The 13,980-nt window shown below is 45.1% G+C and overlaps 2 protein-coding genes across 10 annotated transcripts in view; both read left to right on the top strand.

Moving 5' to 3' along the window:
- Window positions 1-13,980, top strand: part of GNAL (G protein subunit alpha L) — a 143,682-nt gene that overhangs the window by 122,200 nt on the left and 7,502 nt on the right. For all 9 annotated transcript variants that reach the window (XM_038543886.1, XM_038543888.1, XM_038543887.1 and 6 more), the window contains 5 exons: window positions 8,753-8,807; window positions 9,944-10,017; window positions 10,554-10,612; window positions 10,943-11,063; window positions 13,516-13,646. In XM_038543886.1, the coding sequence (XP_038399814.1) occupies window positions 8,753-8,807; window positions 9,944-10,017; window positions 10,554-10,612; window positions 10,943-11,063; window positions 13,516-13,646 (440 nt within the window). The remainder of the gene's footprint in view (window positions 1-8,752; window positions 8,808-9,943; window positions 10,018-10,553; window positions 10,613-10,942; window positions 11,064-13,515; window positions 13,647-13,980) is intronic.
- Window positions 19-2,725, top strand: CHMP1B (charged multivesicular body protein 1B). Its single transcript, XM_038543902.1, has one exon. The coding sequence runs from the start codon at window positions 144-146 to the stop codon at window positions 741-743; it is 600 nt and encodes a 199-aa protein (XP_038399830.1). The 5' UTR covers window positions 19-143; the 3' UTR covers window positions 744-2,725.

Consider the following 13,980-nt stretch of genomic DNA (forward strand, 5'->3'; position numbering starts at 1 on the left):
GACGTCACCCCCTGCGCCGCGCGCGGCAGAAACAGGAAGTGGGACCAAAACAAAGGAGCGGCGGCCGGGAGCGGACCTGCCTCTTTCTCTCTCTTTCGAGCTCGTTTTGGCCCTGGCCCCCGACCCCAAGGAGGCGCCCGACTATGTCCAACATGGAGAAACACCTGTTCAACCTAAAGTTCGCCGCCAAAGAACTCAGCAGGAGTGCCAAAAAATGCGACAAGGAAGAAAAGGCCGAAAAGGCCAAGATTAAAAAGGCCATTCAGAAGGGCAACATGGAAGTGGCGAGGATACACGCCGAAAACGCCATTCGCCAGAAGAACCAGGCGGTGAATTTCCTGAGGATGAGTGCGCGGGTCGATGCGGTGGCTGCCAGAGTGCAGACGGCGGTGACGATGGGCAAGGTGACCAAGTCGATGGCCGGTGTGGTTAAGTCGATGGACGCAACGTTGAAGACCATGAATCTGGAGAAGATCTCTGCTTTGATGGACAAATTTGAGCACCAGTTTGAAACGCTGGACGTCCAGACGCAGCAGATGGAAGACACGATGAGCAGCACGACTACGCTGACCACCCCCCAGAACCAAGTGGATATGCTGCTCCAGGAAATGGCAGACGAGGCTGGCCTAGACCTCAACATGGAGCTGCCGCAGGGCCAGACCGGCTCCGTGGGCACCAGCGTGGCCTCCGCCGAGCAGGATGAACTGTCCCAGAGACTGGCCCGCCTGCGGGATCAGGTGTGACAGCCGAACCCCCCCTGAGGTTTCCTGGCCGTGGCCGCCTTCCGAAATGTTCTGTATATTAGTGAGATCCTCTACTGTAGGGACTCAACATGCCAGAATGCTGAAATGCTCTTTACTTAAGATGCTTCTATCTTTGGGTTTACAGTGCTCTCCAGATACACTAAGAAATTCCAGGCTTCCTCCATCTTAACTGGATTTTAAAGTTCCGTATAGCTTGTGATGTGTATTTTTATAGCTGCTTCTTAGGTATTTGGTGTGTATGAATCTTTCTCAAAAGTCTGGTCAAAACTCTCGTTCCGTATATTCAGTTTTCTGTCTGAATTCTCAAAATCGAACTTTTTAAAATTTAGCGTAATTGGTAATATCTAGAATTGACAGGTGGTGCATAAAAATTGAAGAAAGGAGAATGATTACTTAGATTGGTTACAGGGCTATCAACACCTCATTCGACTTAATGGACAGTCTATTTCTGTGTATTGTTTTTTTTCTTTGCCATCACATCCAGACTACTGTTCTATTGATCTGCTCTCGTAACTTACACTAAAATTATGGTAGGACATTCTGCATAATGTTGTCTTACTATTTGTTCCCCCAGATTTTTCTGTGTGGTAGTTATCCTTTTATAACTGGAGAAAATGCCACATAATTTATTATAAGGAAAAATTGTTCACTCATTTATATTTTCTTTTACTAAAGAGCTTTTCAAAAGACACGGTTTAACATGACAGTTTCATATGAACATCTTGAACACATTTCTAGTTCTTTTCCTATTTCAACACTTTGATTAAACGTGTCATAAAGTATGTTAATTAGCATGGCAGTCATGATTACTCTAACATTGCCAAAGAACTGTTGATTAGTTTTGAGAAAACCATGGGGTGGTGTGTTTGTAGATTTTGTTTAGATGTTAATAACCAAAAATAGGTATAAAATTAGAACTGCTTTTCAAGTTCTAATTATTTGCATTTATTATTTTCTTTTAAAGCAACAACTTGTTGAAAAACCTTAGAAATGTAAATTGGAATATTTTATTTAGCCATGCAAATAACTTAAATCTAAATGCAGCCATCTGGAAGTCTGAGAAGGAAAGATGCAGAATGGGACAGCAGGCTTGACCCTCTAAGGCTAGAGCCCATCTTTGCTGCATTTCTTCTTTCTGGGACAGAAGTGTGTATTCTCTGTCTGCAAAGTAAAGCCTGTAGCCACCACTTTCTCATAGCCTCCAAACATGGAGAGCAGCAATTTGCTTTTGCCTTGGCAAGTATATTAATCGAAGTCAAATACTTAAGGATGTTTGAAATTCCCCCCTTCCTCCCCTGGTAGATTTCCCCATAAAAGAATTCAGTGTTTCAGAAGATACTTCTAGGGATTCTTCGAAGCCCTTTGAAAGATTCATGACCAAATAGTCACCATTACGTTTTCCAGTATGAATGAGTGTGTTAAAGGAAAAAAAAAAAAAAAAGAACAGGTATATGCAGATGAGGACTTACCCTCATATTTAAGTGTCTTTATATCTGACTGGATATTGTTCCAAAGTCTTCCTTAAGGGACACCTGTCGGTTGTCTGTCCTGCATCTTCTTTCTAACTAAGACTTTTCCCTTTTGGTGTCTCTTCTCATCCATATGGTTGCACAGAAGCAGCTATGTGAGTATAGCATGAGTCGTACCCCTCTTTAGACTGGAAAAAATAATTACAACTTAAAGTAAAGCTCAGTGTCAAATCCTTTGGTAAATTAAAGACCCTTTTATAGTGCAAATATTCCCAACAAAATTAATATATTTTGTGAGATTAAACAATGCTTGTATATGCTTGAACTTTCTTAAAATATGTTCATTTCAAACTATATGAATGTACATTTTTATGAACCATAAATATTTTCAAAAGCATACCAGGCCCATGAATTATTTCCTCACTTTTGCAGTTGATGAAATGCTAAAATGTAAACCACAGAAGTTTGTCAAATAAATCATTTTAAACTGCATGTTACTGCATGTGAGTGTGCATCCTGTTTAAAAAACCAAGTACGAAGAAAGAATTCAGAGGTAGATTTGGTTCAAAAAGCATGGTATTTTTCTAGACTCTCCCTTACCACCTTAATTTGTTTTGTTGACATGGAATTTCCATGTATACTTCTAGAAACCCTAGCTATTACTTCTTTAATAATTTCTTCATGGCAACAAGGTTCTTCCTCATCTTGAAACTTAAGTGAGCTAATGATAGGTGTGACTTACAAAAGGCTCAACACACCAAGGATGCAGTTAATCTTTCAGACAGCCACTAATACAGTTTTTATGCTTATTTCTCCTTTCTTACTTCCTGCCTTCAAAATGCACAGATTGTGTGTGTGTGTGTGTGTGTTGTTTTTAAGATTTTATTTATTCATGAGAGACACAGGCAGAGGGAGAAGCCACCTGGGTGCCCCCAAGTGCACAGTTTCTAACATGGACTTAGAATATACTTTTATGAACTATTTAGTTTATTTCAGTTTAATGATATATATGCACTTGGAGAACTCTTAATAAACCTGTTTCTCCTGGAAGTGTGTATGTGTGACTTTCAGACGGAGGCATGCTATGAATCTTACACACTACGTGCCTACCCTGTGTCCTTGATTTGGAAAAGAGCCGCCTAAAATAAGCACCAGTCTAATAACCTTATTAACTGAACATGGTCTCAGGTTAGCCAAATAAACGTCACATCATAAAGCAGAAGTAAGGGACCTCTGTTCTGGATGCTTCCTCTTATACGCACATCATGCACACCATTCTCTAGGAGGCATTTCTGTAGCCAAAATCCAAAGTTCAAGGTCTTTGATACTAATGGCAAAAAGCCACAAGCCAGGGGACATTGAATAAACTGATGAACAGGGAATCCCTGAGGGGCTCGGTGGTTTAGCACCTGCCTTTGGCCCAGGGTGTGATCCTAGGGTCCCAGGATCAAGTCCCACATCGGGCTCCCTGCATGGAGCCTGCTTCTCCCTCTGCCTGTGTCTCTGCCTCTCTCTCTCTCCTCTGTGTCTTTCATGAATAAATAAGTGAAATCTTAAAAAATAATAATAATTAATAAATAAACTGATGAACAGGCACTTGTAATTTCTTTTTCTTTTAATCAACTGAATGGCATTAGCAAAAATACCTGCCTGGTTTACCTAGATTTGTTTTTCTACAAGATAAGACACCGTCTGTCTTGGTCACAATTACTGGGCCTGGTGTGGAACGCAGCTCAGTTGGCACCTGGTAGTAGTTCCTAGCATGAATGCATGGCTCACTCGGGGCTCTCACCCGTGATCACTTCCAGGAGCTCTCTAATGACAACGAATATAGTGTGTAAAGGGGGTGCAGCGGGCACTCGGCCAGAGCCCTCGTGTGTCTCCTCAGAAGCATGTCCCCAAATTCCAGTGTTTGTTCCTGCTCTTCACAGTTTATATATCATCCCTCCCTCTCAAATAGTAGCAGGACAGACAGTTCAGCAGCATTTATTTAGAATGACTGCATATAATAAAAGATTGAGACCAAAGTATATCAGATGTTGGTTATTTGGGGCTTCTTTCTAGAGAAAAAAAAAAAAAAAAAACGCCACTTCTGCCTTAAACAGTCTTCAGTACAGTTAGGTAGGTAAAGCATACACATAAAGAGAAAAATGGACATGAGTGTATACAAATGTTAAGTCAGGGCACCCGGGTGGCTCAGTGGCTGAGCATCTGCCTTTGGCTCAGGTCATGATCCCGGGGTCCTGGGATCGAGTCCTGCATCAGGCTACCTGCAGGGAGCCTGCTTCTCCCTCTGCCTGTGTCTCTGCCTCTCTCTCTGTGTCTCTCAGGAATAAATAAATAGAATCTTAAAAAATGTTAAGTCATCAAGATGAACACTTAAGATCAGTGTGCTTGACGCACATTATGTGTTTTACACCTTGACTTTGAAAAAAGCAGTAAGTCATAGTATAAGGCTGTAGTCTGTGCTAATCAAATCATGAACATGAAGTACACAGAGAATGTAATCACAATGTTGGTAGTGGTTAGAACTGCCTCTGGGTAGGGTTGAATCTGGAACTAGCAAGAAAAGGAAGCGGGAATTACCCAAAGGTCTGAGAGGCCCAAAGCCTTACAGGGATTTGAAAGGAGTGGAGGGTTCATTCGATGTCCATGTCAAGACGTCAAAAGGAGTGAAGAGACTGGACAGACTGGGAGGGGCTCAAAGGCCAGGCTGACTGAACATGTGGACTTTATGCTGAGGAAAGGAGCAGGAGTGTGAGTCATCAAAAACTGTATCGGGCAGCCCGGGTGGCTCAGCGGTTTAGCACTGCCTTGAGCCCAGGTTGTGATCCTGGAGACCCAGGATCGAGTCCCACATCAGGCTCCCTGCATGGAGCCTGCTTCTCCCTCTGCCTGTGTCTGCCCCTCTCTGTCTCTCTCTGTGTGTCTTCCATGAATAAATAAATAAAATCTTAAAAAAAAAAAAAAAAAAACTATTGTCCCAGTGAAGTGAGAGAGCCTGGAGCAGTATGGCAGTAAAAAAAGAGAGGAAAAAGCGTTCCACAGACTGTGATGTGCACAGGGGTCACTGAATCCCCGGGGCTACTGCGCATCAGAACCACCTGGGATATGGCTCAGCTGCAAATCCTCATCCCCAAGGTCTGCAGGTGCTGCTGCGGCTGCTGCTGCTGGTCTGAGGACCACCTTCTAAGTAGCATGGATCTCAACCTGCTGCACATGGGAACCACCTGGTACCTTGTCACTGTGTAGGTAATCTTGTTCTCCTCCACAGCGTTTTTATATCACGTACGTTAGCATCACGAAGTAAATTTCTGTAACTGAGAGAAATTTCTTACCAACCTTTGGCAGAGTTCCAACTTGCTACATTTTTCACAAACAAAATAATTATGAATACACTCATTAAATTTAGTTGGTGCTTTTTCTCAGATCTCATTGTTTAAAGGTATTTAACAATAGTTTTCATCTTTTCGTGATCCCTCATCCCTCTTCATGATCAACTCCACATTCATAAGAACTCTGTGACTTCTGAGTTATTTTACTGGGGTAGCAAACAGCAGGTGAGAAACAGACAATGAGCTGCTATTTGGTGCCAGTATTAAGCAAGAGGGGGAATATACATGACAAGAATGAAAATGTTTCTGCAAACATGAATATCCTCAGCTTTAGCAGGAAATAATGTGAAAAAAATCAAAGCAAATTGCTTTTTAATTATTTCGTGCATATCACCATGGTGAGTTTTTATAATCGTAGTTTGGTATTGTCTTGCAACTCTATATCTAGTGTGAATGAATGGCTCTTAAATCTGGTTAATTTTTGCACTTAAGAGGCAGTGGCATATTTAAGAAGACAATTTTACTAACCCTTTAGAATGTAGTCATACAAAATTCCATGTATGATTTAGAAGACCCTTTTAAAACTCATTTCTCTATAGATACTATCTTAGGAGCTCCAATTTGAAGTGTTTCTACAACATGCTGGAAAATATATTGATTGAACCAGACTAAGGTTGGCAGAAATCTACCACTACAGATTTCTCTTTCATTCCTTTATGCCTTCGAGGGTCTTTCAAAGAACTGGGGGACACATTCACATTCGGGGGGGAATTTTCACATTTTCTTTTCATTGCACAAATTTGAAATGCATGAACTGACAATACCATTCAGCATCAGTAACAATGCAGAAGATACTCTTGGAAATGTTCATTGACGCTTTTCGGGTCTCAGATGATTAAGTATCAGAGCTGGAAGGAACTTTGAATTCCATCGTGGAGATTAGGGATGGGAACGAGCTTGACATCTTTGCCTTTGTCACTGGCATCTCCGAACCACTTATTTTTAATGGGGCTCAGTAAGGTACTCCCACTGCTTCCTTTGGAAGGCAGTCTTTAATCACACTTATCAAGAACTTTTGATGTATTTTTTAACATTTCATCGTTTCTACTTATACTAGTCATTACCATCTGAATAAATTCACCCACCTACCTCTACTTTATTTGCATCCTGCTTGAAATTAGTTGCTTCCTAAACTCTAACTATAGCCATAGGCTCCATATTTAGGTTCATTTCCTAGCCCCTTTAATCAGAGATGATTGGTTTCTGTAACACATGTTTAGTATTATATGTCTCCTGCCAAGAGGACAGACCATCTCTGAATCAAATTATTATAGCTTACACAGTGTGAGGGCAGCAGCCCATCTGCCCCCACCCCACCCTCAGACCCACCCAGTTGTCTGGGTGAGAGACCAATGCCCCCTTTCCAGGAGCTGAAGACTCTCCATCACAGAGTCTTTCTGCCCCTTACCTGCTAGATGATTGGGAATTCAGTGTGTACTTCAGGACTCTCCACTCCACCAAATTTGAGCAGCAAGGACTGAGCCACACAACACTGTGGCTCCCAAACCAGGCCTCAAGCCAGCCAGGCCCCTCCTGGCACCTCCCATGTTTCCCTAGCTCCCCGTAGCCCCTCCTGTGGCACTTGCAGGGCTGTCTGTACTCTGTCCAAGCCTCTCCCCCTTGGGAACTAGCTCTGCCCCAGCCAGTTCTCCCACCTTCCGGTTAGGCACATAGCAGCACCTCCCAGGGCCCGCAGTGCCCACTCCAGAGAGGCCCCGGGCAGATCACAGTCCCTTTGGCTTCTCTGAAGCCTTGCCACCTGGCCATCGTTCTGTTGTCCTTCTCCAGGAGCAGGTGGCTCTCCCACCCACCGCTACCACAGTTGCCATCCAGGGGTAGGACCGGCCCTATCTTCTAGCCGAAACGAGTTCATCCCTGATGCTGCCCTCCTGCCACTTCCTGTCTCTGAAAGGAAATCCCTTCCACCAGCGGACCCATTCTTGCCCCTTCCTACATTCCACCTGTGGCCTACCTGTGGCAAGGGCGCCTCTAAGGCAGGTCTTGTTTGTGGAGCTGCTGGCCCTTGTCCACAAGGGTGCACGGATGAGGGGCTGCCAATGTCACCCCAGCACCAGGCCACCATCCTGGACCACTGAGGACTACTTTTACCTCTCCAGTAGGAAGGAGATAACAATGGCCAAGGGCATTAAGTGCTCTTCATGTACCTTCGGCCCCTGTCTTGTCCATGCTAAGAAGCATCTCATGGGCCTGCCATGCAGGCTGGTGGAGGGAGTTTGTAGGGATGCGGTGGTGACAGCCGTCCTGCACTGTGCAAAATGCCCACAAGCACGAGAGCACTAGAGGAAGGCCCATCATTGCTTTACTTCGGTAAAGGAACCCCCACCACAGCAGAGCTGGACAGGCAAGAAAGTCGCCGTGTCCCTTCAGGCTGGGGCACATTGTCTCCCCCAGCCAGGAGGCCGGGGCCCACTCCAACCCGTCCCCCTCCTCTGTGCCCTTCCCTCTGAAGCCTCGCTGCCCCCCCTCTTGCCAGAAGGAGTCCTCGCTCACCGGGTAACCAGGCCCCGTGTCCCCTGTGTCTTGAAAACCTCCCAGTGTCACTAGGGGCCGGGCCTCTCAGACCTCTGCCGGCTGCGGGAGGAGGGGGCGGACATTCGTTCCTCCAACAAGATCCGGGGCCCGGGCCTGTGCCACGTGCTGGGGGGCGGGGGGCGAGGAACCGGGCCCGGGGCCACGTGGCCTTCCGCGCGCGCAGGCGGCTGATACCACGTGCTCCCGCTGATACCACCTGCTGATACCACGTGGCGGCAGGTGCACAGCCAGGTGAGGCCCGCCGGCCCGCGCACGCACACTGGCAGCGCGCAGGTGTCCTGAGGGGCCTGGCCCGGAGGACCACCTCTGGCCTCCCACGCCGTGTTTACATTGCAACGTGGCCTGCTCCTGGCTCCACCCCGAAGGAGGGGGACGGAAGGCCGAGGCTGGGGGGCGGGGGTGCTGCGGGGGGTGCGTGGAGGGGGGGGGATAGAAAATGCAGCTTTAGCCTAAGGCAGAACTTGCCCCAGCTTCCCTGCCCTGCTCGGGCGACTGTCCCACCCCCCGTGCCCACAGCCCAGGAGAGAGCCGTCAGAGAGCACCCCTGAGCATTTGCTGGCTCTCTTTTCAGCTTCCTGGAGAGAATCGACAGTGTCAGTTTGGTGGACTACACACCCACAGACCAGGTATGTGAAGCTAGAGAGAGCCCCAGCCACCTGCTGGAATTTGGCGAGATTCGAGGAATTGCCGGTTTTATTCAATGATATTTTTAATGGGGGGGGGATCCATAAATAGCTACTTCTTGCAAATTGTTTCCACTGTCCCTGCAGGGGCATGTGGCATGTTTACCATACCCTGTGATTTGCTCCCTGACGTGGCTCGCTAAAATGTGCTAGATTTCTGAACTGCCAACACCAAAATAATCTTATCTGTGGAATAGGAATATGCAATTCCCATTCCTCTTGGAGGCGTCCACAGAAAACCCCACCTTTGCTTCTCCAGCTTCGTGCATTCTGCGCATTCTGCTTTGGGCACTGGTGTGGGTCCCACATCACGGACACACTCTCCAAGTGTGACCTGTGGGCTGAGCTGGATATAAGCGCCCCCACTGCGCATTTGTAAGTAGCAGAGAGGGACCTCCTATGCCCCTGGAACCTTGGCCATCAGGCATCTGCAGAGACTCGGATCACCCTGAACTGCTCGGCTTAGAAGCCCCCCAGACACCTCTAGAGCTAGTGAACTCCTTGGAAGCTAGGGGCTCCGTTCTCAACTGCCTTTCCAAGACTCCCCCAGTGTGTGTGTCCCTGGAGGGCCTTGGCTATGGGCCCCTCCTGGCAGCTCTCTCTTCTTTGCGTCCCCTGGAAGCCTAAGGTCCTCTCTCCCCTGCAATCCATCTCTCTATGAGACTGGCCCCAAGAGCTTGAAATTACCCAACAGCAATTGACCCTTTAACTTCTCACCCAAACGGTCTGCACCCAGAGCAGGCGGCTCTCCAGGGTCTCGTGTCAGGTACACCTGTGATAGGAAGCACTCGGACATGTGCAGATGTGATTTAAAAAAAAAAAAAAAAGAAAAGAAAAATCCTAAAGAAAATATAAGCACAGGTATTAAGTCTCTAAGACCAAACCAGTACGTTAATTGTGACTTTCTGCTTGGGGGGAGGAGGTGGAGGGCCGAGTATTTGTCTGACTTTTTAACTATTATCGTCTCTCTTACAATTTAGAAAAAAACGGTTATTTGAAAAACTGGGTTATTGTGGTTGCATTCAGGGCTCTCCTTCTGAAGGACAACAATGATGCCACTTGGTTTGTCTTATTCTCAGGACCTTCTCAGATGCAGAGTACTGACATCAGGGATTTTTGAGACCCGATTCCAAGTGGACAAAGTAAACTTTCAGTAAGTTGTTGAGAGCAGGCCTGCAGAGACAGGGCAGGATGCCTCCCTGGCTGGCTGCTGGGACCCTAATGGGATTGGGGATCCAGCTGTCCACCTGTGGGTCCTGGGGTTTCTGTCATCCCAAATGTACCTCACTGCCCTTGTGAATAAGCCCATACAGATTCTGTAGCCCTAAAGGGCATGCAGTGAGTTTAGGGCAGGGAGGAAGGTGGGAGCCAAAGCCACCTGAGAAGGTGAGAAATATCCAGCGGCATTTGGGTAGGTACAGAGCAGCCGCTCAAGCAGGTGCATGGTCCACGCAGGCTGCCCAAGATGTGGGCCCCAGGCCAACCTGGTGACTGCAGGGTGAGGACTGTGACCCCAAGGAACAACTGGGTGTGGATTCCTGGGCCAGGCAGTGGTGCAGAACCTCAGAGCGGGTGGAGCTGTCTGCCCAGGCTGTGCAGGGAGCAGTGCTGCAGGCCGGGAGCCAGAGCAGAGGAGGGAAGCACAGGGGGTCTCGCCTCAAATGACTGTGTCCTCTTGCTCCTCCACAGCATGTTTGATGTCGGAGGCCAGAGGGATGAAAGAAGAAAATGGATCCAGTGCTTTAACGGTGATTCCTATGCTTTCTCGAGAACAGAGATGAATTCTCACGCTCATTCCCGCTACTGTGCTGAAGTAGCTTTAGATGAGATCGTCTATTCTATGCCTTAAATGTGAATCTGAATCTCATCATGGACTGAACCATCCCAAATTTACATTTATCATTGGCTTGTATGGGTACATGAGTGAAAGGACCAGTTATACGCACAGTGCTTCCTTCAGTCATTCTCATAATCACGGGAGGAAAATGAGTAGCAGTTGCGTGTGGACGTTATCATACCCGCACAGTGGCTGCCTGTCTAACGGAGGCGCTTCCCTTTGTCTCTCTTCTCCCACACAGACGTCACAGCTATCATTTATGTCGCAGCCTGCAGCAGCTACAACATGGTGATTCGGGAAGATAACAACACCAACAGGCTCAGAGAGTCCCTGGACCTTTTCGAAAGCATCTGGAACAACAGGTTACAAAACTAATTCACTTGCACCTCTGGATTGCAAATTTTTTTTCATTAAAAATACCACTCAACTCACTTTCATTTTTATTCTCCAGATAAATTCATTCTTTCTGTACTGATAAATCCAGAACCATTAGCAGGATCTCTTTTGGTCATCTCCTGTATAGACACACTTAATATGGGGAGTATTCTTTGATGAAGCTTTGATAGTGCTTTGTCAAGAAAATTTAAATATCTGTTTTAAGAGCTCAAGATTATATCTAGGATTCAATTTTATTTTTTACTTTTATCTTTTTTAGGATTTTTTTTCTTTATTTGAGAGAGAGAATGAGCAGGGGGGGAGGGGGCAGAGAGAGAGGGAGACCCCCTCACTGAGCAGGGAGCCCAACACATGACTTGATCCCAGGACCCCAGGATCATGACCTGAGCCGAAGGCAGATGCTTAACTGACTGAGCCACCCAAGTGCCCCTTGTTTGGTTTTTAAAATTTACAAAGTACCATCCACAAATAACTAGAAGATCTCTAGAAGATCCCTTACAGGTCAGAAAACACAGCATAATCATGTTTGAAATAGCTACTATTGCAAAAGGGGTGATTATTTTAGAAAGAAAGATCCAGGAGAAGCACACATACAGTACACACATATGTAGTTAAAAATCAAAGTGTTTTCTGAACTGTTTAATAAGAAATATCACCAAGGAGGACAGGAAACATAAGCTGACCTTGCAAAACATTTGGATTATCAGAAAAGTATTTCGCTATCGAGTAAGTAACAACTGTTCTCAGTGGCACATAGTACTAAGACAATTAATGAGAAAGAAAGAGAAAATATTGGTTATAGGAGGAATACTTTAGAGTCATTAAAATTTTTTATATATTTAAATATACACATAAATCTATATATATAAATTTATATATGTATGTAAACACAAGCACAGTTACATGAGAAAATGACCACAATATTGTTAAATGAAAAAGCAGATTTAAAAACACCATGACCTGGTTTTATAAATATGTCTGAGGATAGGAAAAAACCTGGATGTAAAAACATAACAGTTCTAATAGTTGCCTCTGGGTGTGATTACATTTGATTTTTTCCTACATTTAAATTTTCTATGATTAAAAATTCATTTTTACCAGGATTCTATATATTTTTAAATATTTTATTTATTTATTCGAGCACAACACAGAGAGGGAGGCAGAGAGAGAAGCAGGCTCCCTGTAGGGAGCTCAATGTGAGACTCAATCTCAGGACCCCAGGATCACGCCCTGAGCCGAAGGCAGACACTCAACCACTGAGCCACCCAGGCATCCTAGATTCTATATTTTTTAAAGCTATGTCCATTTGAAGGAAGAATGGATTATATTTCTACTTGATAATAAGATTCCTGTGCACTAATCATCAGCTTGATTCATTTGAAATAGTAGAATTTACAAAGGCTTTGCCAATGTACCTCCTGAGTTCATCTTTTTTTTTTTTTTTTTTTTAATTTATGAGAGAGAGAGAGGCAGAGACAGGCAGAGGGAGAAGCAGGCTCCATGCCGGGAGCCCGTCACGGGACTTGATCCCGGGACTCCAGGATCATGCCCTGGGCCAAAGGCAGGCGCCAAACCGCTGAGCCACGCAGGGATCCCAACCTCCTGAGTTCATCTTAAGCCAATTCTTAGTGTCTGTTTAGTAAAACGGAGAGAGAAGCTTCCTATCCTTCACTTTCCCTGTACTTGAGCACCTTAGTGTCCAATGCAGTGGTCTTGATCCATGTCTCATTTACATCCCGCTCCAACTCCAGAGAACCTCACCCTGTTCAGATTCAGCACAGGAAAAACCAAACCAGCTACAGATGACATTCTGTATGATTAGCTGATGACTCATGTGTTTTGTTGTTGTTATTATTAGCACTCTAACTTCTAGATTTCCCAGCCTTCGTTATTAAACTGCACTGCAAAAATCCAGGTGATTTATTACATAAATAAATCTTAGTTTTGGTACCAGTAAAATTGCATTCCCAGCAAAGATAAATTAGAAAATACTGAACAATAGGGACACCTGGGTGGCTCAGCAGTTTAGCACCGCCTTCGGCCCAGGTTGTGGTCCTGGAAACCCGGGATTGAGTACCACATCGGGTTCCCTGCGTGGAGCCTGCTTCTTCCTCTGCCTGTGCCTCTGCCTCTCTCTCTCTCCCTCTCTCTCTCTCTCTCTCCCCCTCTCTGTGTCTCTCATGAATAAATAAACAGAAAAATCTTTTTAAAAATTAAAAAATTAAAATTAAAAAAAGTTTACTTATGTCTTGCTTGCAACTGGAGTGGGTATCCAGGAGATTGGTATATCAAATAATTCTAAATCTTATGCACTTTAGGAAGATGTCAATGTTGTGGTTTTCACCAGGTAACTCCTATGTTACAGGTACTTTCACGTAGCGGCAAATGTGAAGATTGTATGTTTATTTCTCCTTTCAGGTGGTTACGGACCATTTCTATCATCTTGTTCTTGAACAAACAGGATATGCTGGCAGAAAAAGTCTTGGCAGGGAAATCAAAAATTGAAGATTATTTCCCAGAGTATGCAAATTATACTGTTCCTGAAGATGGTAAGATTTCAGAACTAGTTTTTCCTGATAAAGGAAAAGAATTGATTTTGTATTATAATAGGCCTGTTACTGTAGTTCAAACAGTTCTGATGATTTTAGGGAATTCAATTAATTTGAATCAACCCTCTGGTCTACTGCCCCACCTTAGAATATGGGAGTATTAAAATGTCCTACTTAGGATTCCATTTGTAGAAATGCCAAGGTTTGACTTTCCATTCAAACTGTGCTGTAGGTGACAGGGCACTTTTGGGTGTGAGTAGGTCACTTGCTGAATTAAGTTGTGTCTCTTGGTGCTTTGGTTGGGTCTATTGTGAACTGGGCACTGTGTCAGCCC

Source organism: Canis lupus, chromosome 7, assembly GCF_011100685.1.
Source record: "Canis lupus familiaris isolate Mischka breed German Shepherd chromosome 7, alternate assembly UU_Cfam_GSD_1.0, whole genome shotgun sequence".
Lineage (NCBI taxonomy): Eukaryota > Metazoa > Chordata > Mammalia > Carnivora > Canidae > Canis > Canis lupus.

Coding starts and splice junctions, on each gene's coding strand:
- CHMP1B (XM_038543902.1), top strand. CDS start 144: ATGTCCAACATGGAGAAACACCTGTTCAACCTAAAGTTCGCCGCCAAA.